At 38.9% G+C, this 24,542-nt stretch overlaps 1 protein-coding gene and 1 non-coding gene across 11 annotated transcripts in view; one reads left to right on the forward strand and one right to left on the reverse strand.

Moving 5' to 3' along the window:
- Positions 1-9,081: 9,081 nt before the first annotated feature.
- Positions 9,082-9,187, reverse strand: LOC150015934 (U6 spliceosomal RNA). The gene has a single exon (XR_016510224.1). It is a non-coding gene; the product is annotated as a U6 spliceosomal RNA (small nuclear RNA).
- Positions 9,188-10,764: 1,577 nt separating this feature from the next.
- HECTD1 (HECT domain E3 ubiquitin protein ligase 1) overlaps positions 10,765-24,542 on the forward strand; it is an 89,109-nt gene continuing 75,331 nt past the window's right edge. For 8 of the 10 annotated variants that reach the window (XM_090270156.1, XM_090270160.1, XM_090270157.1 and 5 more), the window contains exons 1-2: positions 10,765-11,108; positions 12,525-12,685. In XM_090270156.1, coding sequence (XP_090126282.1) covers positions 12,546-12,685 — 140 coding nt within the window. In that variant the 5' untranslated portion in view covers positions 10,765-11,108; positions 12,525-12,545. The remainder of the gene's footprint in view (positions 11,109-12,524; positions 12,686-24,542) is intronic. The other 2 variants (XM_090270164.1, XM_090270165.1) reach the window with 1 other exon arrangement.

The raw sequence follows: 24,542 nt of genomic DNA on the forward strand, positions 1-24,542 counted from the left end.
GTCACTGATTCTTATATTTCCAAACTCTTAAAACAATGTATCCTACAGAGTCTTTTAAATTCAGATCTTCCATTTCCTTGTGATTCAAAATAATGTCACCTCCACAGACAGAGTGGAAGACTGTGATGCTTGTAAATAGATCACAATCACAGAAATGTTTCCTCTTTTATCTCTGGGGAGAGTTTAGGCTTTGAAGTTCCTATTCCTCTGAAGGTTTTTTAAATCAAAAAAATCTTAAACAGAAAGACTAAGCTAGAAATCATAAATGAAAGCCAGGAAGTAGAAGGGCAAGCAAATGGCTCATTGACCAACCTCTCAAGTTTCCCACCATCTCTGTCTGAAACAAGATTCTCATGTTGAAACTTTGTAAATGAGGAACAGCTATTAAGGACATAACTTTTTATTATAATTTCAGTGGAGTGTTTAGACGTGTGACTAAACATATCTCTGAACTACAATAGCATGTGGGAATGAAAAACTTACAGGCTTTGAAATTGGAAAGATCTGAGTTCAAATTCAACTTAGTTCTTTACTGTTTGTGTAATGTTAACAAAAGGTTAGCTCTTCAAGCTCTAGTTTTCTGTTCAATGTGGACTCCACATGGCTTAGTTTCACACTGAAAGAAACAAAACCTAGCAGCGAAATTTTTTTCTGGAGAAATTCCCATCTTTAGTTGCTTTTTTCAAAGAATATTAAAGGAGAGTCAATTTGTCAACCACAGCACTATGTAAAATCCTCTTTTCTTTCTCTTTCTCCTGACGTTGCTCCAAAACCTATTCTCCAAAACTTCTCAAGTCATTTTTCACCCCTAGCCTGACTTCTTTCTCTCCCTTCAACCCAGATTTTAGTTCTTATTATTTTAAGTTTTGTGTTCTCTCTAATTTGCCCTTAGCCTGCATTCTCTATATCCAAGAAGACCCTGCAAGCCAGCATCCTACCCCTGGGATCTTTATTAAACTGAATTTATTAAATATTTTAACTGAACCTGATGTAGTTGATCAGAAACACTAATTTGGGATTTTTACTAATGATCTAAAAGCTAACCATCCTTATTGGTTCTATTACTGACCAATTTTTTTTTTTTTAAGATTTGATTTATTTACTTTTAGAGAGAGGGGAAGGGAGGGATAAAGAGTAGAGAAACATCAGTGTGTGGTTGCCTCTTATGAGCCCCCGGCTGGGGACCTGGACCGCAACCCAGGCATGTGTCCTGATCAGGAATCAAACTAGCAACCCTTTGGTTCACAGGCTGGTGCTCAATCCACTGAGCCACACCCGACAGGGCTACTGACCAATTTCAAAGTTGTTTTAGATGCTCCATTTTCAGAACTGGAAAGATAAATCTGACCAATCTGCTTCCTTGGAGCAAGGTCAAGTTGAACACAATTATTGCTGGCATTTATCCCAGAAGATAGACACCAATATATTGACTAAAAAGAACTGTTTATTTTAAATGAACAAGTGATTTAAAATAACAACATACAAATAAAAAACCAAAATGAAAATAACTGTGGAATGGAAGAAGGACCAGGAGGAGAAAGGGTAACTATAATATAGGTGCAACAGAATCATTTCTCTCTACAGTAAAGGTTTTTTTGGTCCTAATTCTTAATATCCTCGTATTGCAGAGTGCTGTCACAGAGTGCACCTCGTTACGAGGCAAATTTTTCTCTCATCTGTGAACCCGCCCTACCTACTTAGGTTTGTCAAGACTGATAATTTCTTTTTTTCTTTTTATTTTTTTAAAGATGTTATTTATTTTTTAGAGAGAGGGGAAGGGAAGGAGAAAGAAAGGGAGAGAAACAATGACATGCGAGAGAAACATCATTGGCTTCCTATTGCACACCCCAAACAGGGACCTGGCCCACAACCCAGGCATGTATCCTGACTGGGGATCGAACCCGTGAACTTTTTGTCTGCAGTCCGGCACTAAACCCACTAAACCATACCAGGCAGGGCAAGCCTGATAATTTCTCAGGGAAAAAAAGTAAGCCAATGTTTTCCAGCAACATCACAAACTAGCCCTAACAGAAATGCAACCCACTTATATTAATTATTAAATTCTTCTAAAAAGAACCTAGCTTAAAGAAACATCTAAAATACAAAAAATATAGCCCTGGCTGAGTAGCTCAATTGGTTGTAGCTTTGTCCTGTGCACCAAAGGCTGTGGGTTCAATTTCTGGTCAGCACACATACCTAGGTTTTGGGTTTGACTGGAAGCTGGGGCAAGTGTGGGAGGCAACTGATCAATGTTTCTCTCTCTTTCCCCTTTCTAAAAGCAATAAACATATCAGGTGAGGATTAAAAAAGAATTTTAAATAGAAAATATATAAAGCTTTTTAAAAATCTTACTAAAAAATACCATTTAGGCTAATGATTATTTCCGTAGGGGTGGAAGAGAGCATATGTGACCAAAGAGAAGCACACAGGCAGGCTTTTAAGTTATAGGCACTGCTTTATTTCTTAAATTAGAAGCAGTTACTTGGCTGTTCATTTTATGATTAATCTTAAAGCTGTTCATACACGTTTATACATATGTTTTGTATTTTATATAAATCACCTTAAATTTAAAAGAATTTTATACATAAAAAGCTATATTTCAAGTTATATTTATTTTGGCATTATTTATAATAACAACAGCATGAAATGGAAATAGCCCACTTGTTGGAATGGCTAAAGTGTACATTGGTTCAACTATACGCTGAGTGTAATATTAGTCAGTTATTTAAAGGTGGTTATGTAGCACTTTGGGGGAAAAAAGCTTATAATAAATTACCAAAAATCATATGACAGAATCTTCTATGTGATTACAACAGGTAAACTGTTCAGAGCATAAGAATGTATGCTACTATGATATCATGATTGGTTCTTAGCAGAAGGATTACGAGTGTTTTCACCCTTGCTTTGTTTTTCTCATTTTCTTTAGTGTGGTTATGTTTTTTTTTAAATTATTTATTGACTTTAGAGCAAAAGAGGAAGAAAGAGAGAGAGAAATGTTTTATTATTTTAGTTATTACTCATTCATTGGTCGCTTCTTGTATGTGCTTTGACTGGAGATCAAACCCAAAGACTTGGTTTATTGGGACAACACTCTAACAAACTGAGCTACCCAGCCAAGGCCTGTATTTTTAATAGTTAAACTTTTTATTACTAAAAGAAAAAAGATTTTTTCCCCCAAAGCAGTTTTTGTTTCCACTATAAAGTAAGGTGCCAGAAATTACATTGTTTTCTAGGGTTTCATGCAGGGAAAAGCTCTCATGGAAAACAACAAGGAGCCGGAAAACAACATCTTTCCCTCAGTTGTTACTGAGTAGCCTCTCTGCCTCTGCACCTCAGAGAACAAATGCCTTGTGCTAAGATTCAATTGTGTGCCAAGAGTTGAATTTCCCCCATTTTTTTTTCTGTCATTGGCCAGCCTGCCTTTCCATTAACAACGGTCTCCAGTATCCTGGACTCACACACCTCACCACAAGAAGCTGACTAATCCTGGGGCAGCTTGTTAGGCAACCTTTCACACAGTGCCCATTGCTGCCCATTGCACAATATATTTGACTGAGAGTGATAAACATCATGGTTTACATTTGACTCCAGTCACCTTGCCAGTGCCAGCAGCTTAAGCGTGTAAACATCTCCCACTGACTTTACGAAGACACTGAGATTATTTTCCAGGCTCCTTAATGTTGTGTAACATTGGGGAGGTGGCACACCTATAAGAAAGAATCAAAAGCAGATGGGAATGCTAATCACTTCCTGCTTTATTTCTAAAAGAAATGAAAAGATGGACACTTATGGGTTCTAGCTACAAATAAACATTTTTAAGATTTAGACTTTAAGAACTAAAACAACAAATGAATTAACATTCTTTTAAATAATCATTTATTTATGATTTATTTATTTTTAAGTGAAAGAAAGTTTATTAGCGAAGCAGTGAGACATAGTAGCCATGAATTAACATTCTTAATAGGTTCTATCAATCCATCAATAAGAAATGAATAATTTTTTGAGGCAAGAACGTTTTTTTCAGTGGCTTAAATAGGTCAAATGGGGAAAAGCAATCGTCCTATTATTAAAAACTGTTTTTAATTTAATCAATGTCACAACACAGAATGTGTTTGGTGGAAGGAACCACTATGAAAAAAGGTTCTATGTATTGTTTCTTGAAACTGCAAGTTGCCTCTTTAAAAATAAATAAATACATACATACATACATACATAAATGAATGGTGCGGCCATATCCAGGTTAGGGAGAGAGGGGAAAAGCCCTGAGTGAGAGGAGAATTAGGATTTCAATTGTGATTTGTTCTGAGAGTAAATATTATCTTACCCAGATCATTAAATCTGTGAGGATATGCAGAAGATGTAATTCAGTCTATTTACTGAAGCTAGATCAGTTATTTTTAGAATCTTTCATCTCCCATGTACAGTGTGACAGTAATGTTAATATAAAAAGTTGTTTGCTATAAGATTCCAGACGATTAATGAAAGAACATAGGTTTCTTTAGCTAAGTAAAACAAGAATATCCACCTAAAGCTGTTTATGAGTGTGAAAGAAAAGCAAACTATATTTTATTTTTACCTAATTACAACATTTGTGTAAGAGAATAAGGCAAAAGATAGTAGGATTGTATGGAAAGTTATGCAATTATTAGTAAAACTGCAGTTCAGTCATTCTTCTCAAGATTAAGCACAAAATAAGCTCTTTAGAATGAATATCTTTGTATAATAGGTCTGAATCATACAAATACCTACTAACTAGATCATCTACTTTGACTTCTTTTTTCATTGATATTCAGGAATCACTGTGGTCAGAAACTCATCAACCAATAAATCCCAGTGTGGAAGTAGTTTCCAACAAGAGCAAAAAGCCACAACTCATCTTCCATTTAATGAACCACCAACAGCTACCTTATTGTCCTAGGTAGCCCTGAAAAAATGCAATCCTTAAATTAAATGTCTGTGATGAAGAATTTCATACCTGGCCGCTAGGTATACAGGAATTATTTTTCACCTCATTTTACCATAGTTATTATTTATTTTTAGTGGGGTCATGGAAAATGGCCAAAGTAGATTTTATGGGTCACTGGGTTGCATACACTAAATGATGATGATTTTGGCCCTTTAAAACTAAGGCCTGATTTGTTCAAAATCACTTCTAAGGTAAATATGATTATTTGCTTACCTAAAAACAAAACAAAGTAACTGACAGGAAGAGTAGAACTTACACCCAAGGAAACAAGAGACAAAAACAACATAGCAAATCTATTCTGAAAACTCAGGTAATCCTTCCCTCACCCCAAAATCATTTCAAATAGTTGGCTGACTCAGGTATTCCTGATCCTTATCCTTATGCTTAGCTATGACTAGATTTTTAAAATGAATTTACCTGAGGAATAGGTATTTATGATATTGTTGTGAGTATTCATGAGATCTCTCTTTTAGTTATATTTTCTTCATAGACAAGTACCTAGAAAGCAACGTTCGAGTTGAAGAATTTTTTTGAAAAGTGTATTGCAAATAGCAATAGATGATTTGAAGTAGCTTTTATAATTTTTTATTTATTCTTAGTCATTTTCTTTTTGTTGTTACAAAACTCATCTATAATGTTATAAAGGTTTTGACTTATTTCTGGACATCAGCTGCTAGCCAAGAATTACAAGGGAACTTCTCTTGTCTGTGGCAGGACCTATACTTGAGAGAGTGGTTTTTGAAATCAGGAGTCAGATAGTGCCTGATACTATCCTCTTCTCTTTTTCTTTTTTAAAGTATATTTTATTGATTATGTTGTTACAGTAGTCCCATTTTTTTCCCCCTGTGCACTCCTCTGCCCAGTAACGCCCTCCCCTCCAGCAATCCCACCCCCCTTAGTTCATGTCCATGGGTCATGCTTTTAACTTCTTTGGCTTCACCCTTTCCTATATAATTCTTAACTTCCCCCTGTCTATTTTGTCCTACCAATTATGCTTCTTAATCCCTGCACCATTTCCCTTTCTCTCCCCCGTCCCCCTCCCAGCTGATAACACTCCAAATGATCCTCATACCTATGATTCTGTTCTTGTTCTGGTTGTTCGCTCAGTTTGTTTTGTTTTTATTTTTTAGATTCTGTTGTTGATAGTTGTGAGTTTGTTGTCATTTTAATGTTCATAGTTTTGATCTTCTTCTTCTTCTTAAATTAGTCCCATTAACATATCATATAATAATGGCTTGGTGATGCTGAACTCCTTTATCTTTACCTTGTCTGGGAAGCACTTTATCTGCCCTTCCATTCTAAATGATAGCTTTGCTAGATATAGTAATCTTGGTTGTAGGTCCTTGCTTTTCATCACATTGAATACTTGCCTGCAAAATTTTTTTGAGAAATCAGCTGATAGTCTTATAGGCACCCCTTTGTAGGTAACGCTCTGCTTTCCTCTTGCTCCTTTTAAGATTCTCTCTTTATCTTTAAGCTTTGGCATTTTAATTGTGATGTGTCTTGGTGTGGTCCTCTTTGGGTTCAACTTGTTTGCTTCCTGGAGTTGTATGTCTATTTCCTTCACCATATTAGGAAAGTTTTCCTTCATTATTTTTTCATGTTAAGTTTTCAATTTCTTGCTCTTCCTTTTCTCCTTCTAGCACCCCTATGATTCAGATGTTGACATGTTTAAAGTTGTCTCAGAAGTTCCTAAGCCTCTCCTCATTTTTTCAATTCTTGTTTCTCCATTCTGTACTGGTTGACTGTTTATTTCTTCCTCATGTTCTAAACCATTGATTTGAACCCCTGTTTCCTTCCCTTCACCATTGGTTTCATGTGGATTTTCCTTCATTTCATTTAGCTTAGCCTTCACTTCTTCCCCTATACGTTTGTCATACTTAATCTTGTCTGTCAAGTCTGTGAGCATCGTTATCACCAGTGTTTTGAACTGTCCTCATTGCTCAGTTCTCCCACTGGAACCTTGATCTGCTCTGTCTTTTGGGCCATACATTTCTGCCTCAACTTGACAGCTTCCTGTGTTTGCCTGTATCTTAGGTAGACCTGTGGCTCCTGTTACATTATAAGGGGCTGAGCCTTAGGTATTCATCAGTGTGGGGTGACCCATTTCACCACCTTGTGGTGCTCTATATGTGGGAATGTGGGGTAAGGGTCAGAGGGGGAACAATGACACTTGCTCAGTACTTGCCCCCTTTCCAGGCGCTTCTCCTACTTCTCCATATGGGATGGTGCCCCTCTAGTTCTTGCCCTGGTTGTGGTTCCAGAATGGGTAGGTTTGCATATGTTCTAGGACTGTGGGGGTCCTAAACAAATGGACTCTGCTGAGAGACCGGAAGTTTCTTCCGCTGCCCCAACCCCCACTGGTTTTCACAGTCAGGAGCAAAGAAGCTTTATTTTCCTCCTAGATGGCGTTGTGAACTGCATGGTCTGGTCTGGGGCTGGGATAGCTTCCCAGGTGTCCCTCCCAATTTTTATATGTGTGACTGCTCTTTCTGCTGGCGGGTCACAGCCACTGCATTGCTGCTGCAGCCGCCTCCATACTGCGTCCTCTCTGCCCTGGCTCCTCCCCTCCTACCTGTCTTAATATTGCTTTTTTATATCTTTGGGTGTTGGACTTTCATGCAGTTCAATTTTCTTGTAGTTCTGGTTGTTTTTAGTTTTGAGGTAGTTGTATTTCTTTTTATTGTTGTCGAGGGTGGTGAAGTGTGTCTACCTATACCTTCATCTTGTCCAGAAGTTCCAAATTTGTTCATTTTTTAAAAAAGATTTGATTCACTTATTTTTTTAGAGAATAAGGGGAAGAAACATCGATGTGAAAGAGAAACATCAATCAGTTGCCTCTCGTATGTGCCACAATGAGGACCAAACCCATAGCCCAGGCTTGTCCTTGACTGGGAATTGAACCAGTGACCTTTCGCTTTGCAGAATGACGCCCAACCAACCGAACCACACTGGTCAGGACAAATCTGTTCATTTTGATATTGATGGGATATATAGGCTGTTTCCAATATTTAATAAAACAAAGTGATGCAACATACATAATAGTGTTTTTATTTTTTTGCTCTCATACTATCATTTTTATAGGCTTGATTCCTCAAGGTGTATTTCTGCTTATCATTACAGAGAAAATCATTTAACAGAGAGAGATAACAGAGGATAAGGCTAGGAGCTTTTACAGTCAGGCTTTTTGGATTCAAAGCCCACCTTGGTTGTTTACCAGCTGTGTGACTTGTACGAATTACTTAATTTCTCTAGGTCTTGATTTCTCCATCTGTAAATAGGAGACAATAACATTATTTCCCTTGTAAAGTTGTTAGGAGGATTAAATGAATTAGCAACTGTACAGCATTAAAAAAAGTGCCTGCAAATAGTAAGCTCTGTATGTGTTTGTAAATTAATTTTAAACATACCCTTTCCTTTCATTTCCCGTAGACTGTTACCTTGTTAATTTATTATACAACAAAACATATAAGAACACACTTACTTAAACTATTTTGAGTTTTAAAAAGCTCAAATAAATAACTATTGCAATCTCCCTTTGCATAGATACTAGGTTAAATGATCCTATAATTTAAAACTAAGAAGCATTTCTATCAGATTATCTCAAAAGACAATATGTCAGCATTGTTTCCTATATCCTCTTAGATCCCCTACATATATATATTTTAAAGATTTTATTTATTTATTTTTAGAGAGAGAAGGGAGGGAGAGAAACATTTATCGGTTGCCTCTCACACACCCCCAACCCAGGGACTTGGCCCACAACCTATGCATGTGCCCTGACCGGGGATCAAACTGGTGACCCTTTGATTCATAGGCTGGCGCTCAACCCACTGAGCTACACCAGCCAGGGCTATAAGGTTTCTTTAAAGCATATTACAGTAATTAATTTTGGTGGTAGGAAGTAGGGATAGAGATGTTGAGGGAATAACCTTAAAAAGTTAGTGAAGAGTAGTCGCTTTTTGTTCTATTTCCTGTTAAGAACATCATCATTTTCCCTAGCTTCCAAGTCCTTTCTGTAGGTTAAAAAACAAATTGAAGTTAATCATTTAAATTGTAGTTTATTTGTTAAAAATATTTAAAAGATTTATTTCTTCTCCATTCTTTTTCTTTTCTTTTTTCTGGAACACTTCATGAATTTGTTTATCATCTGTGTGCAGGTGACATGCTAATCTCTGTATCGTTTCAACTTTATTTTATTTTAGTACATGTGCAGCTGAAGCAAGCACTCTTCTCCATTCTTATCAATATTTAGGTCCTTCCTTTCTACACTACTAGAGGATTTCAGCAACCTTCTAGTTAATCTCCTTCTCTAGGTAGCTCCTTTTAGACATTCTGGACACACTTGCCCTATAAATCAATCATTTTAAGGCTCTAATTTTTCCAGTCAATGTTCTAGTTCAGAACTTGTTAGTTACCTCAACCTAAATTTTTCTTGTCCCCACATTCAAGGCCCTGCATGCTTTATCCCTGACCCTCTTTCCTCTTTGCTGAGTTCTTTGCTTGGGACACAGGCCCTGTTTCCTTTATTTCAGAACATATCGAGCTTTGCTTGTACTCTTTTCTCTCCCTTCCTGTGTCCACATTCTACCCAGTCTTCAAAGTCCAGAAAGAATGCCACTCCCTTCTTGAAGATTTTCCTGACAGCTCCAAGTCACATTCATAGCTCTCCAATAATTATTCTAACGTGCTGTAGTTGCAACAAGGTTGTGGAATCCTCTACCCTTTTCTCTTGATCTGTTAACAGGAGACCTCAGGACCATTACCTGTGACAGGGGACATGTGCTTAAACATATCTGAAATGGAAATCTGTAATTTCCAAAATACTGGTTTCTCAACCTTAAGAAACAGCTTCCCTGAGTTCTTAAAGAAACATGTCTCAAATACTATAATCTAATATTCATTTTTATTTAAAAGATGAGAACATACAGTGGGAGTGCCTGGGGCATGGGTTCATTTATCTCACAAACAGAGGGATTCATTTCTTGATTTAAAGAAAAAGATAGCGATATTCACACTTCCAATTAATTACATCCTAAACATCTCCAAGTACGTCCTATAAGTGAGCATATTTTATTTTCAATGCGTGTGAAAGAAAACGTTTGAGGGGAATAATCACGGACATACTTGAGACCACCAACCTCAGGAAAGAGTCAAAAGCACACTCTCGGTGCTACTGCTTACTAGAGTGCCACTGGGTCTGAATTTATGCCTTCTGAAGCCTCAGTTCTCACATCTGTACAATGGAGATAATATTCGGTATTTACTTCCAGGGTTGTGGGACAAGGTTCCTTTCTGGTCGTACTGACGGGCGGCTTGCCTCTAGGGGCCGAAGGGAGCCGCTTTTCCTCCCGCGACGTACTTCTTTGCGCGAGGAGCGACCAGCGGGGAGGAAAGAAGCTCGTGGGTGAGTCAGGGTCGCCGGGGCGGGAGGCTCGGCAGGGACTCGTTGGGACGCAGCTTTGAGGAGCAGCATGGAGCCCTCAGCAGGAGCACGCTACATGCGTGCACCATGTGCGAGGGGCTGGCAGCGCGCTCTCAGTGACAGCAAAGTGTAAAGGCGTCAGGACGTACGACAGAAAAGCAACAGCGGAGAAGGCCCAGGGAGCCCAAGCCCCGGGAGGCTAAACGCCCTGGCGGGGCTGCGACGCCTCCGGCCGGTGGGCGCCCCGGCGCGCTGGCCGACCGGTCTCCGCAGCGCCCCACGTGGCGGACTGCCGGGTGGCTGCCGGAGAAGCCCATTTGCTCCGCCCCCGCCGAGCTCGCCTGCCCCTCCTCGGCCTCTCCACCCAGCTCTCGCCCGACCCTCTTCCTCCCTTCCCAGTCCGGGATCGCGATGGAAGCGGCTTCCCCCCTCCGCCGCCGGCAGCACCCCGCGGGCCTATGAGTTGCGGGGCCTGAGGAGCCGCGTGCTTGGACGGGAAGTGCGCTGGCTTTCGCGGTCGGGGGAACCTCTCGCTTCTCTGTCACTAGGACCCTGTGGAGGAAGGGGAGGGACGAGGCGCGGCTTTTCCTGTGCCGCCTGCCTGGCTCGACCTGCGCGGCCTGCGGCTTCCTGGGAACTCGAGGGCCGCGGCCGGGCCTGGCTCTGCCCGCGGCCTGTTTGGAGCTGGACTGGAGCGGTTTGGGACAACAAGACCGGGTAAGAGCTTGAGGGACGAGGAGGCGGGAGCGCTTTGGGCGGTTCGGAAGGGCCAGGCCTGGGGGCCAAGATCCGGAAGCCGGGCAGCGGGCCGGGAGCTAGGCTCCAGCCCCTAGTGATAGGTCGGCGGGGATGCTGCCGACTCACCCGCTTAGCCCCTTTGTTTCCCTCCCGCGGCTGAGCGCGGCTGCCCGACCTGGAGCCCAAGGCGCCCTCCCCCCCTCCCGCCCTTCAGCAGGGTTTGCTGCCCGGCCAAGCCAGGGACGACCCGCCGGGCCTCGAGAGTTCTGGGCGCCGCTCCCTGGAGACTCGCCGTCCTGTCTGGCGGCCTCCTCTCGGGCACGGAGGCTTGCTGCTTCTCCTCCAGAACTTCCCCCTCCTCCTGGTCACAGGTAGCTAACTTAGCGGGGTTTGGTGCCTGGAAACTGGAGCCTGTGCGGGCGCCTCCCGGCGCGGGGCTCAGCCAGGCCCGGAGTGTTGGGTCATGCCCGCCGGTCTCCGCCGTCGTCTGCCCACTGGGGCCCGCTTCTGGATTCTCACACCTGCAGCTGGGTTACGTGGGACCCAGAGCTGTATTCCCATCAGGGCGCTTACGAGCTTTGGTAATGACGTGCCTGCTGGAGCTGGTTCTCAGTTGTGTGTATTTTTTACCGACTGCTCCATTCTGTGGGGATGGGGAAAGGGACCTTACTTAGATTGGCCTATATTCTGATTTCTGATCCATAACGTTTTAGTCCATTGCATTTACTTTTCAGCATTTTTAGAAAACCCTTTAAGAACAGTGAACAGACTGTCAACATTCCTAACCAAGTATTTATTTGTAGATATATCTTTTATCTAATTATCGTTTGTATTTAGACATCTTAACAATAACAGTGAGAAAATTGAGAAGTCAGCAAAATTTGTGAATTTAGAGGTAATTTTAAAGCAGAAACTTAATTTGGAGGGGGATTGGATCAAAGTGCTTAGAGTCTGAATCTAACCCTTATCAGAAGATCAGTTTTGGGTGGAGGAGGGGGGAAGAAGTTTACTGGAAAAAAAAAAAAAAGAACCTTTAGTAAGGTGTTCTTTGCTTTTTGGCGCAGGCGTTAGTGATAGCAGTAGTGGGATCCGAAGGTTGTTTGACTGTCTTTGACAAAGAGCTCCGGTTTCTAGTTAAGCAGCAACCTAATCAGCTTATACTCTTGTGCAAAACTGGTTTTTACTTAGTATATGAACGTTAAACCCGAGCAATAAGGAACATTGAAAAACTTCATTAAGCACTATACCCAAAAACATACTTAGGAGTCTGTTCTAATTCCTGGGAGGACACCACGAAAATTGGTTTCCAGTCTATGTAAAGAAAAAATTTTAAACCCAAGCTGATCAGTTCTGGATATTTAAATTTAAAGGACTTTTTCCCTTTTTAAATTTAAGCAAGGAAGCTTTTGAAAAAACATGGCAGATGTGGACCCAGATACATTGCTGGAATGGCTACAGATGGGACAGGGGGATGAAAGGGACATGCAACTAATAGCGCTTGAACAGCTATGCATGCTGCTTTTGATGTCTGACAACGTGGATCGCTGTTTTGAAACGTAAGTACACCACTTCATCTTTTTTTGGGGTTGCTGTAGTGACATCTGTTTTCAACCATTTGCTGACTTCAGTTTGTGTAGAATTTTCTTTAGAGTGTTTTAAAGCTATCTTTAAAAAATTTCTGCAGTTTTGCTTTATACTTTTCTGCGAAGTTGAGTAATGATAATTGTGATGACACAAGTATGTGTTTGTTTAATGAACAGGGATTAGTAGGGATACAGTTTTAACCCATAGCTTGGTTGATTCATTTTTGAAATATGAACTGGGAAAATACAGATACTTATCTTAAGGGTAGCTATTTACATACCAAGAAATTGACTTGAAATTGATGTGAAAATATAGATGGTAATGAACATGTATTAATAACTGCCCACTTTTCATAGGTATTAAGTCATGATAATATACTTTTGTACAGGAATTCATTGGCTTGTAAATTTCACATTAGAGGGTATAAATTGGATGTTACCCATGTGGAATGTTTTTTAGAATAATAGAAACAGATTTTGAAGTTTGGAGAGTTTAAACAATTTTATTCAGAGGTTGAAATGTAGAATTTGTGCAAAAATGTGAAAGAGAATATAGAATTTATTATTAGATGAGCCATTAATGCCATGTTTTTCCTCTTATGTGATACTTGCCCAGTAACCAATCTTCTGAATGCTGAACACATTTGTATTTTACTGTTTATTTTATATGCTATTTACAATTTTGAATTTTAGTAATAAGTAAGTGAAAACTCAGATATTTCTATATTTGTTTCAATACCATTTTGAGGTTGTTAGTAAAAAATGTTTGAGATGTTGACATAAAATTTAATATAATTTTAATTTCTTTGAGGTGGGAATAAAAGATGTATTACTCACTAAATTAATAAAATATTTTTATTTGTCTTCATTTTTGATGAATAATGATTGAAGATGAATTAATAAATGAATAATAATTCCTAGTTGTAAGTCTCATTAAAAGAATAAATTCTTATAGAAAAAATCCTTAAATACAAAATTTCCGAATCACAATCTGTTAGTGGACCATTTATTTCAACTAGCTTTTGTTGTGACAGAATTTGAGTATACAGTATTCCCTCACTTATTGCAAGTATTACATTCTAGACCACCCCTGCAACAGGTGAAAATCTGCGAAATAGGAATCTTATATTTATTTTAGTATTTAGATATATTTTAAGGCTTTATAAACCCTTCCCACACACTTATAAACCGTTCCCAGTCCTTTATTAACCTTTCCCACTCCCTTATTAACCTTTTCCACACTTTTATAAACACTACTTATGTTCTTAAACATATTCTGCACTCTTAAACCTACGTAACTTTTAACAGCATACACATACAGTATTGCAAAATCCCGCGATGTAGCAAAAAATCTGCGATAAGTAATTAAATATAATATTTTTAAAAATCCCGCGATACAGTGAGGTGCAAAAAGTGAACCGCGGACAGTCCTCCCCGGAGCTCTCCGGAATCCCCCGCCCTGCACCATTAAAAAAAAAAAAAAAAAAAAAAGTGAACCGCGATATAGAGAGGGCTACTGTAATCTTATTTCTGGTAGGCTTCTTGTGAGAAGTCAAGGGAAGAATATGTGTGAAAAGTGTTTTGAAGAAAAGTGGGCTATTAAATTCTTTCATTATTAAATACCTAATTTTGAACTTTATTTTGGGACTTTTTATTTCATGAAACTGATTGATTTTGTAGTCTTTAAATTCTTTGAAACACCCAACAAATAAGTCAGGGGAAGAGCAAGATGATGTGTATATTTTGAATATTGGTGAAAATCTCCCATACCAACTTGACTTCATAAGATAGTAGCAATTAGTCCTTAGTTATGTTGAGTAAAGCAAAGGGTATCTAGTCTATATGTTCAGATAGGTTTTTTTCCTGATTAGCGTGTATTACTAGCTTTATGTCTTTAGTCAGGAAAGGCAAATGGTATGGTAGAAATTTTGTAATGGAATAAACTTGGGTACAGGTTTTTGTGAAGATTCAGTACGATAATACTTGTGAAATCCCTATCACAAGGCTTTTCACATAATAGTTAATTGTGTTTCTTTAACTTAGTATTGTACATGGCTCTCCATTTTTTTGTACCAGTTTTCCTAGTCGTTTTTTTTTTTTGAGAGAGAGAGAGAGAATCATCAGTTTGTTGTTCCACTTAATTTACGCATTCATTGGTTGATTCTCCTATGTTTCCTGACAGGGGATGTAACCTGCAACCTTGGGGAGTATTGGGATGACTTTCTAAACAACTGAGCTACCTGACCAGGGCTTGCAAGTCTTTTTGAAGTTAAGATACACATTTTCTGTGAAGCTGAGATGCTTCTTACTAATGTCTGAACCTAAGGTAGTGCTCTAGAAAGTAAAATTCAGATTCAGCATTAGTTTTCCTTTCATCTCTGATATGTCATCAAGTCAAATTTAATGTTAAAAACGAGTATCGTATTTTTTGCACTATAAGACACACCTGACCATAAGATGCACCTAGATTTAGAGGAGGAAAACAAGAAAAAAAATATTCTGAACCAAATGGTGTACTAAAATACTTAATGAAATATAACAATATTTCAACCATGTAAAGTGAACAGCAGTCAACAGCGGTATTAAGAACCATCATCACTGTTATTAACAAATGAGGAGCAACTTTAAAGTTCAAGTACTCTTCTAGTTTTCTGGGAACCCCAAGAACTCATTATTACTAGTGTCAGTATTTATGAAGCTCAGTTGCTCACAATCACTGGTACCACTTTCTTCGCTGTCTTCATACTGACCAGATGCCCTGAGATTCAGTAGTAAAGTGGGACATTTAAGCATCCCCAGGGGTTTTGCGTGGGCCCACCACTTCCTCTTCTAACAGCTGTCACCACCACTGACAGGTCAGGTAATACACATCATGGTCTGTGACGCAATATTCGCTCCATAAGATGCACAGACTCCCCCCCCGCCCCACTTTTGGGGGAAAAAAACTGTGTCTTATGGAGTGAAAAATATGGTACTTAAAAAAGATATCTCACCTGAAGATATGTTCATTGATGAGAAACATCACGTGAAAGAGAAACATTGATCGATTGGTTGCCTCCTGCTCACGCCCCAAATGGGGATCATACCTGCAACACAGGTATGTGTCCTGACCGGGAATCAAATCTGCAACCTTTTGGTGTACAGAGATGATGCTCCAAGCAACTGAGCCACCTAGCCAGGGCAAAAATGAGTACTTTTACATTCACATTAAAGTAGATAATCATCATACATATTGTCATAAGTAGATAAATCCTAGGTAGTTGGGGATCCTGTTACTAGATCTTTAGATAATATAATTTAAGAATTATTTCTTCTGGGAATACTATAAGATCTCCCCAGAAAATCTAGAAAATGGAATATTAGGGATAGTGCTTTGAGGTAGTAGAAGGCTTGTTATATTTAAAAAGTAATAACTTAATGATGAGGCCACAAAAGGATATACAGTAAAAAAGTAAGTTTCCCTTTCCTGCCTTGTTTGCTAATTCTCTCTAGAAGTAACCACCATTAATAATTTTCCTAGTGTATATCCTTCAAGAGATATCCCAAGAAAGACTACCTTAAATCTGGATTCCAAAGTTGTTGAATCCAGTGATAAAAACCTCCTGTTCTGTATTTACAGTAAAAGATAAATAATATAACAGGACAAGCTTTTTTTTTTTACCCTTTTTAATTGTCTTCTTATTTTATATCAGATTAGAGATATGATGATGACCAAAACAGATACAGTCTCTGCCCTTATGGGCCCTAGTAGTCTAATAGGGAACACAGATATTAAATAATTATAAAATTGTGATTACAAATTGTGAAAAGTTCAGGGTTCTATGACAGCATTTAGCAAGGGACATGACCTGGAGGGGTGAGGATGGTTAGAATGGATTTCTTGAGTAATTGGTTTTTCCTAGAGATGTGAAGGGTAAGAGTTTATGAGATGAAGTATGCGGGGTGGTTTAGGTAGGGTGTTCAAAGGAAAGGCAATGTGTGAAGAATCTGAGGTGGAATTAGCATGGTGTGATTCAGGAACTTGGAGAAAGCTAATATGACTGGGGCAAGGAAAATTTGCTGGAGAGCCAAGTTGAGGGAGGGTCAAGATCAGATGGAGTCTTTTTGCATGCTAAGTAAAGGTTTTGGTTTTATCTTAATAGCAGTGGGAAGGCATTGAAGTGAAGCGAAAGAGTGATGTGGTTAAATTTTTCTTTTGAAAACAGTAGTTGCTTTATGGAGAATAATTGAGAACAAATGCTTGTAGACTTGGCAGATTATGATCCAGTGAGGAGGATTGTTGTTGTAAACATAGAAAGTAGTGGATAGATTTGAGACACATTTAGGAGGTAAAATACGACTTGTTGAATGATTGGATATGAGAGTGAGAAAGGAGGAGGTTTCATGGATGGCTCAGGTTACAATGAATGATGATGCCATTCAGGGGAGAGAATACTGGAAGAGTATCATGTTTGGAGGGGCAGAGATCATGAGTGTGGATTTGGCTGAATTCTCATATGCTCTGCATTTAGTCTTTTGCATCATGCTGTTTTGATTGATACATAGGAAAAAGCATCCTCCATAGATGTAGTTGGAAAAGGGAGGAATGTTGTAATGATATTTTTGCATTAATGGATATTCTCCTTTGGTACGATACCGTACCAAAACTAATGATAGTTTGTTCAGGGTTAGAATGTGGATTCTGAAATCATCAATGAATTTTTCATATTGTTACATTAAAATCTATTGGTTTGTCTTCTACATTGAGAAGATTTTTAACCCATGTTTAAGTTAGTAAAATCATTTACTGGTCACGTGAAAAATATTGGTTTACTGAGACATATGGGTATTCTAAATTGACATGTCATTTACAGTATCAGAAACACATTTACTAATATTGTTGTGGAACCCCAGCCTGTGCTGTTCCGGAACAGCTGTGGGGTCCAGTTGCCCGCCGCCAAGAAGCATGACTCTTAATACAAAAGTTTGGTGGAAAAGGAAAGGGGGTTTATTTAACAGTTTTATAGATTCAGAATAATGTCAGGTTTCTACTGTTAAGTCCCACTCCCTTTTAAAACAGCCAAAAAACACTTAATACTGCCTCCCTTTGCCAAACCAGGCCAGTTTCAGAATATGGCAGTTGGAGGTACCGTCTTTCAGAAAAGCCCAAGTCACAGTTCAGCATTTCAGGGACCTCTGACTAATCCATGTTTGGTTAGGCAGGTCCCTGCAATTCCAGCCTCATCAGCCATGCTGCCCTGTTCCCCAGGCAGGCTACCCAGTGGGTCTCCTCTTTCTTACTCCAGACCTTGTGGTGAACTCTCTTCCCAAACCATGTGGCTTTCCCTTACACTCCATATCTCCAGCTCATTTAGCCAACTCATTTCAACACCCTTTTTAGATAGTGTGGGTTCTTCTCTTCTATGGCTGCCTGCCCTTATTTTAAATGCTGACCCAGGGCACCATTTGTCATTGTTATGAAAAGTATCTTAAGCCTGTCATCAGCCCTTTTACCTGGGGGCAGCATAGCTATTATCTAGTTACCAACTTGACTTAGATATGCAAAGTACTTTAAAAGCTGTAATATGCCTTTCCCCATTCCCAAAACTTTGAGCCTTAGGGACTTTGCGGAATCACAGTTTGTCTGAAGGTCTCTCAAATAAAAATGGTGTTACATGAAAAAACTGTCTCTAAAGGTTGTACAAGTATTTTCCTTGACACAGCCATCAATCTTTGGTATGCAGAATTGCTTTATGCTTACTTCCCATTTTCTTGAGTAAAAGATTAAAAAGATATACTCAGAGTTTGAGATTAGTAAAATTAATGACTTTTTTTCTTCATCAAGGTTATTCTGTAGTGAAACTATTTCTTTCTTTTTTAATTTACATGCCAGAGCTTGATAGTACAGACTATTAAGTTAGTACAGTTTAGTGCTGCTGCCTTGATTCATGCTAAAGCACCAACACTTTGATTTTTAAAGGTTTTATTTATTTATTTTTACAGAGAGGGGAAGGGAGGGAGAAAGGGAGAGAAACATCAACGTGTGGTTGCCTCTTGCGCTCCCCCTGTGCTGGGGACCTGGCCTGCAATCCAGGCATGTGCCCTGACTGGGAATTGAACTGGCAACCTTTTGTTCTGCAGGTGGGTGCTCAATCCACTGAGCCACACCAGCCAGGTAAAGCACTGACACTTTTATCCACCTTTGCTTTTGCATCATTAGTTTACATGTCAACTCGGGAAAGAAAGTGGTTCAAGAAGAGAAAGAACAATTGTATTGAATATGGGGAGAGAGGTCAAGTAGGGTGAAGACTAAAAGATATCCTTTGGATTTAACAATTTTCTCAAGATTATTGATCTTAGTGAGGGCTCAAGTGAAGTGGTAATGAGGGGCAGATTTGAGTGGGTTTAGGTGTAGAAAGTGAAGACAGGGAGACAGAGTGAGGAAAACTTGGAATGAGGGTGTTGGATAGGAGAGAGAATGAATCATGCAAAGAGTAAGGATTTGGGGAAATGGTAGAGAACTGGCTCTTAGTCATGAGTATTGCTTTTAAAACTTGGGTGTGCATAATGTGAATCACATGGGGATTTTGTTAAGATGCAAATTGTGATTCTGTTGGTTTGGTGTGGAGCCTACTGTTCTGATTCCTAAGGTGCTCCCAGATAAGGCTGAAGCCTTTGATTAGAAAATCCTGCATTGTGTAGCAAAGCTCTGTTCCATTGGTGGAGAGATAAGTTTTGGGTATGGTGTTCTTGTAAAACTGGGAAGGTGGAGAGGCCAGATGCAGATGTTTTAGGTTTGATGGTAAAAACTTGAAGAAAGTTAGTGGAAGTGTCTACTATTACATCTGTAGTAGTGTCAAAAACAACAACAAAAAAGTTGAAGGAATTTATGTCTGATGACATTTATTTTTTCTTCGAAGTGGGAGATTAAAAAGAATGCCTAAGATTGGTATGGGGACTGATTATACTCAGATAGTGCTAGTACCTTCAAAACAGATATCTGCCTCTAAGATAACTATATATCCAGAGTTATAGTCCTAAAATATTGATATGATTGTACCACTTTTACAAAATCCCTTTTTATTTTTAAATTTTATTTACTAATTTGAGAGAGAGGGAGAGAGAGAGATATTGATTTGTTGTTTCACTTATCTACGCATTCATTGGTGGTTTTCTGTATATGCCCTGACTGGAGGATTTAACCTGCAACCTTGATGTATTGGGATGACACTAACCAACAGAGCTACCAGGCCAGGGCCTACACAATCTTTGCTTCCTTATCTAATGGATAAAATTTAACACCTTCAAAGTTTCCTCCTGCATTCTCACATACTCCTGCTACTTTTGTTTTCCCATTGCTAAGCATAGTGCCTGGCACACACAGTAGTTAATATCCAGATATTAAACAGATTGAAGAAATTATTTATGTTGTGCCTGTTTTCCACGTATGCTTAGAATGCCTATGGAAGATATTTCTGGAATCATGAAATTGGTTGGGGAGTATGCAGGAAAAGGAACATTGTCTTTTTCCCTGTAGTAGAAACAGTGATAGCATCAGTGTGTATTTTCCCTACCCCATTGCATTACTGTACTTGCCTTTTCTATATTGATTCTTGTTTTCTTCTACCCAATGGCAGAGTAATAGGGTAGTGAAATGACTTTCTTTCATCACCCCTGCAGTTGCCCTTATCTGATTAGAGAATGTTGATTATATCAAATACATATTAATCTGAAAAGTTAAATAAGTGAATTTCTATAGACAACAACTGTGTACAGTGTTTGCTTCATTGCAGTGGACAGCAGGTAAGTGCTGGAAGATGAGAAACATTCTCTGTCAGAGTTTTTAATTTTTTATTTTTTTAGAGAGAAATTGATTTGTTTTGTTTATTTTTGCATTCATTGGTTGATTATGTTTTGTGTCCTGATGGGGGATAGAACCCACAACCTTGGTGTATTGGGACAATGCTCTAACCAACTGAGCTGTCTGGCCTGGGCTCTAGTGAGCCAATAGATAATGAGTTTCATCGAGGGTTCATTAAGTTTACCAACGTGTCTGTCACTTTAAAAACGTAAAAAACAAAACACTTCTAATTAATATCAGTATACATGTATACTTTGAATACTTGTTGGCTATGTCATTAGACCTTTAAGTTCCTTGGAGCCCAGCACTGTCTTACCCATCTTTGTATTCTATGCCCTAACAACTGGCACAGTACTTGGCATAAAACAGCTTTCAATAGATATTTGTTGAATGAATTGCAATTTAGTTTGTGTGTGTATTTTGAATGGAGGAAAGCAAGGCTGTATAATGGAATTTGACTTACACCTTTTTCTTTGTGATGAAAAACCATAATTTTCAACAATTGTATTATGCCAAAAGTTTTTTATTTTTGTTTTTGTTTTTTACTATTACTAGTTTATTTTAAAAACACAACTTAGGAGCAGCTACATGGAAGAGACACACTGGGATAGCCATTGGGTGATAGTAATGGAGCTTCCATATCTTCCCTGGGTACAACCAGGAATTATTTTTAATTAAGCAAAATGGACAGTGTCAAGGCTGAGAGCAGGGGCAATAATAGAGTAAAAGATGAAATGAATCAAAAGATGTTATTTGTTATCTTCAAGAAGTCAAATTTATTATTGTTTTTGGTTAAAAATTTTAGGTTTTAATAACATGCTCAATTTATAGACTATTCTCAGTAAAATATTGCCACTATAGAGATCTCCCTTTATTTAAATAAGTTAAAATTCTTTATATTTTAAATTATTCTGAAATCTTGGCCCAAGTACCAGTGATGTAGTCTGGAAAGAAAGTATATAATAGTTAAAGTATAGAAACTGTTAAAAGTTCTCAAGGGATATTCTTTTTTATTTTTTTTAACCGGGGGACTAGACTCTCAAGGGATATTCTTTTTCTTTGTAACCTCATGAAACTTTTTTATTCTTGTTTTAAGTCACTTATTTTTGTTTCCGTTAGGGAAGGATCTGATGTCATTGCAGGTAGCATTTTGAAACCATTGCTTAAAATTGGAATTATCTTCTTAATATTATTTGTGTGGTTGACCGGTTCTGGTCTGACAGTAGTAGTTCTATATAGATTGAGTGATATTAAAATTTCATAATCAGGCTACATTTCGTCGGCAGCCGTCCGTCTCGAGAGACGATGGTGTAGCTTCTTAAGAGTCTATCTGCACCGCCGAGAATGGCTGTGCAGTCCGACGCGGGAGTGACACGGTATCTGTCTCCTCCCGTGTTGAATCGACATCTTGCGATGACGCTGGAGTGTCCTCTCCAGTGAAGCTGAAGCTACAGAGCCTGGGCAGGGTGATATGGAGGGTCTGCTGTTGCCCATGCAGCAGACCCCCCCTCTCTTCGCAGCTGAAAGGTCCAAGGGAAAGACGGAGTCAATACAGCTTGGCTTCAGGTGCGCCGCAGGAGTTGCCGGTGTTGACTACAACGTCAAACCGCCTTAGGGACTCCGGCTCCGGATTTTCTGTCGGGGTTTACTCCCTTAGCCTTTCCCCTGAAGAGGTATGCCGCAAGGCAGCGGAGGTTTTTTGGAGTCAGAGTTTTCCTTCTCTGATGTGCCCTGACTGGAAGATCGAACCAGCGACACTTAGCTCGCAGGCCGACGCTCAATCCACTGAGCCAAACCAGCCAGGGGCAGGCTACATTTAGGTCTATAAATTGGTATTATAGTATAGTATTGAGTTTAATATTTAAAAATAATTTCTACCTCTAACGTAAGAGATAAATAATTAGCAAGTGTAAAATTTTGAATATCTCTTTAAATATAATGTATATAAAATTTTGTGCTTTAAATATATACTTTTTTTAAAAAAGATTTACTTATTTTTAGAGGGAGGGAGAAAGAGAAATATCAGTGTGCCAGAGAAAAATCCATTGGTTGCCTCTTGTACTCACCCAACTGGGGAGTGGGTCCCCACCCAGGCATGTGTCCTGACCAGGAATCAACTGGCGACCCCTCAATTTGCAGGATGATGTCGAACCCACTGAGCCACACTGGTCAGGACCATAGTTGTATACTTTTAGCACTATTTAGGGAGTGCTGTGATTATCATATGCATGATAATTTTTTCTTTATTTAACTTATGTATGTTGAAATTTCAGTTTGACAAATGCATAGAGTTGTGTAACCACTACCACAATTGAAATTCAGAACAGTTCCATCACCCAAAACATTCCCTAGAGCTATCTGTTTGAAGATAAACCCTTCTCCAGCCTCAGTGCTTGGCATCCATTAGTCTGTTCTCTGTTGCTATAGTTTTAACTTTTTCAGAATTTCATGTAAATGGAATCATGCATACAGCCTTTTGAGTCTGGCTTCTTTAATATAGTATATTGCATTTGAGAGTCATTTGTGTTGCTGTATGTATAATCGTTTCTTTCCTTTCATAGCTGAGTAGTATTTCATTTTATTAACATGTCACAGATGGTTTATCCATTCACCTCTTGAAGGATATTTGGGTTTTTCTCGTTTTGCTGTTTATAGCAACCAAAGTGGCTACAAACAGCATACAGCTTTCTGTGTAAATACAAATTTTCATTTCTTCTGAAATTGAGAGATAAATCTGACAAGATGTAGAATTGACAAAACTGATTTCAAAATTCATATGGAAATACAAAGTACTTAGACTAGCCACACACAATTTTTTAAAGAATAAAGTTGAAGATGAACCCCAACAGGCCCAATTCAAGACACAAACTATACTACAAGGCCACGGTTATCAAAACAGTCTGGTCCTGGCATAGCAACAGACATATAGATCAATGGAACAGAATAGAGAGCCCAGAAATAAACCCAGGTCTAATATAGTCAACTAATATTTGACAAAGGGGGAAGGAACATAAAATGGAGTGAAAAGAGCCTCATCAACAAATGGTGTTGGGAGAACTGGACAGGGACATGCAAAGAAATGAAACTAGACCACCAACTCACACCATACACCAGAATAAACTCCAGATGGATCAAAGACTTAAATGTAAGCCGTGATACCATAAAAGTCCTAGAGGAAAATAGAGGCAGGAAAATTTCAGATATCCACATAGCAACATTTTCACTGATATATCTCCTAAGGCAAGGGAAATAAAGGAAAGAATAAACAAACGGGACCACATCAAACTAAAGAGTTTCTGCTCAGCAAAAGAAAACATCAGCAAGATGAAAAGGGAACCAACCATACGGGAAAATGTATTTGCCAATGATACCTCTCAGACAAGGGATTGATCTCCAAAATATGTAAAGAACTTATACGACTCAACACCAAGAAGACAGACAACACAATTAAAAAATGGGCAAAGGACCTGAACAAACACTTCTCCAAAGAGGACATACAGAGGGTCCACGGACATATGACAGGATGCTCAACATCACTAGCCATCAGAGAGATGCAAATAAAAACCACAATGAGATACCGCCTCACACCATTCAGAATGGCCATCATCAACAAATCAATACACAGCAAGTGCTGGCAAGGATGTGGAGAAAAGGGAACCCTGGTGCACTGCTCGTGGGAATGCAGACTGGTGCAGCCATTATGGAAAACAGTTTGGAATTTCCTCAGAAAACTAAAAATGGAACTGCCTTTTGAACCAGCAATTCCATTGCTAGGATTATATTTGAAGAATCCTGAAACACCAATTCAAAAGAACTTATGCACCCCTATGTTCATAGCAGCACTGTTTACAATAGCCAAGTGCTGGAAACAGCCTAAGGGTCCATCTGTAGATGAGTGGATCAAAAAACTGTGGTACACTTACACAATGGAGTAGTATGTAGCAGAAAGAAAGAAGTAACTTCTACCATTTGCAACAACATGGATGGAAC

This window comes from Furipterus horrens, unplaced genomic scaffold, assembly GCF_987537825.1.
Source record: "Furipterus horrens unplaced genomic scaffold, mFurHor1.1.pri manual_scaffold_3, whole genome shotgun sequence".
In the NCBI taxonomy this organism is placed as follows: Eukaryota; Metazoa; Chordata; class Mammalia; order Chiroptera; family Furipteridae; genus Furipterus; species Furipterus horrens.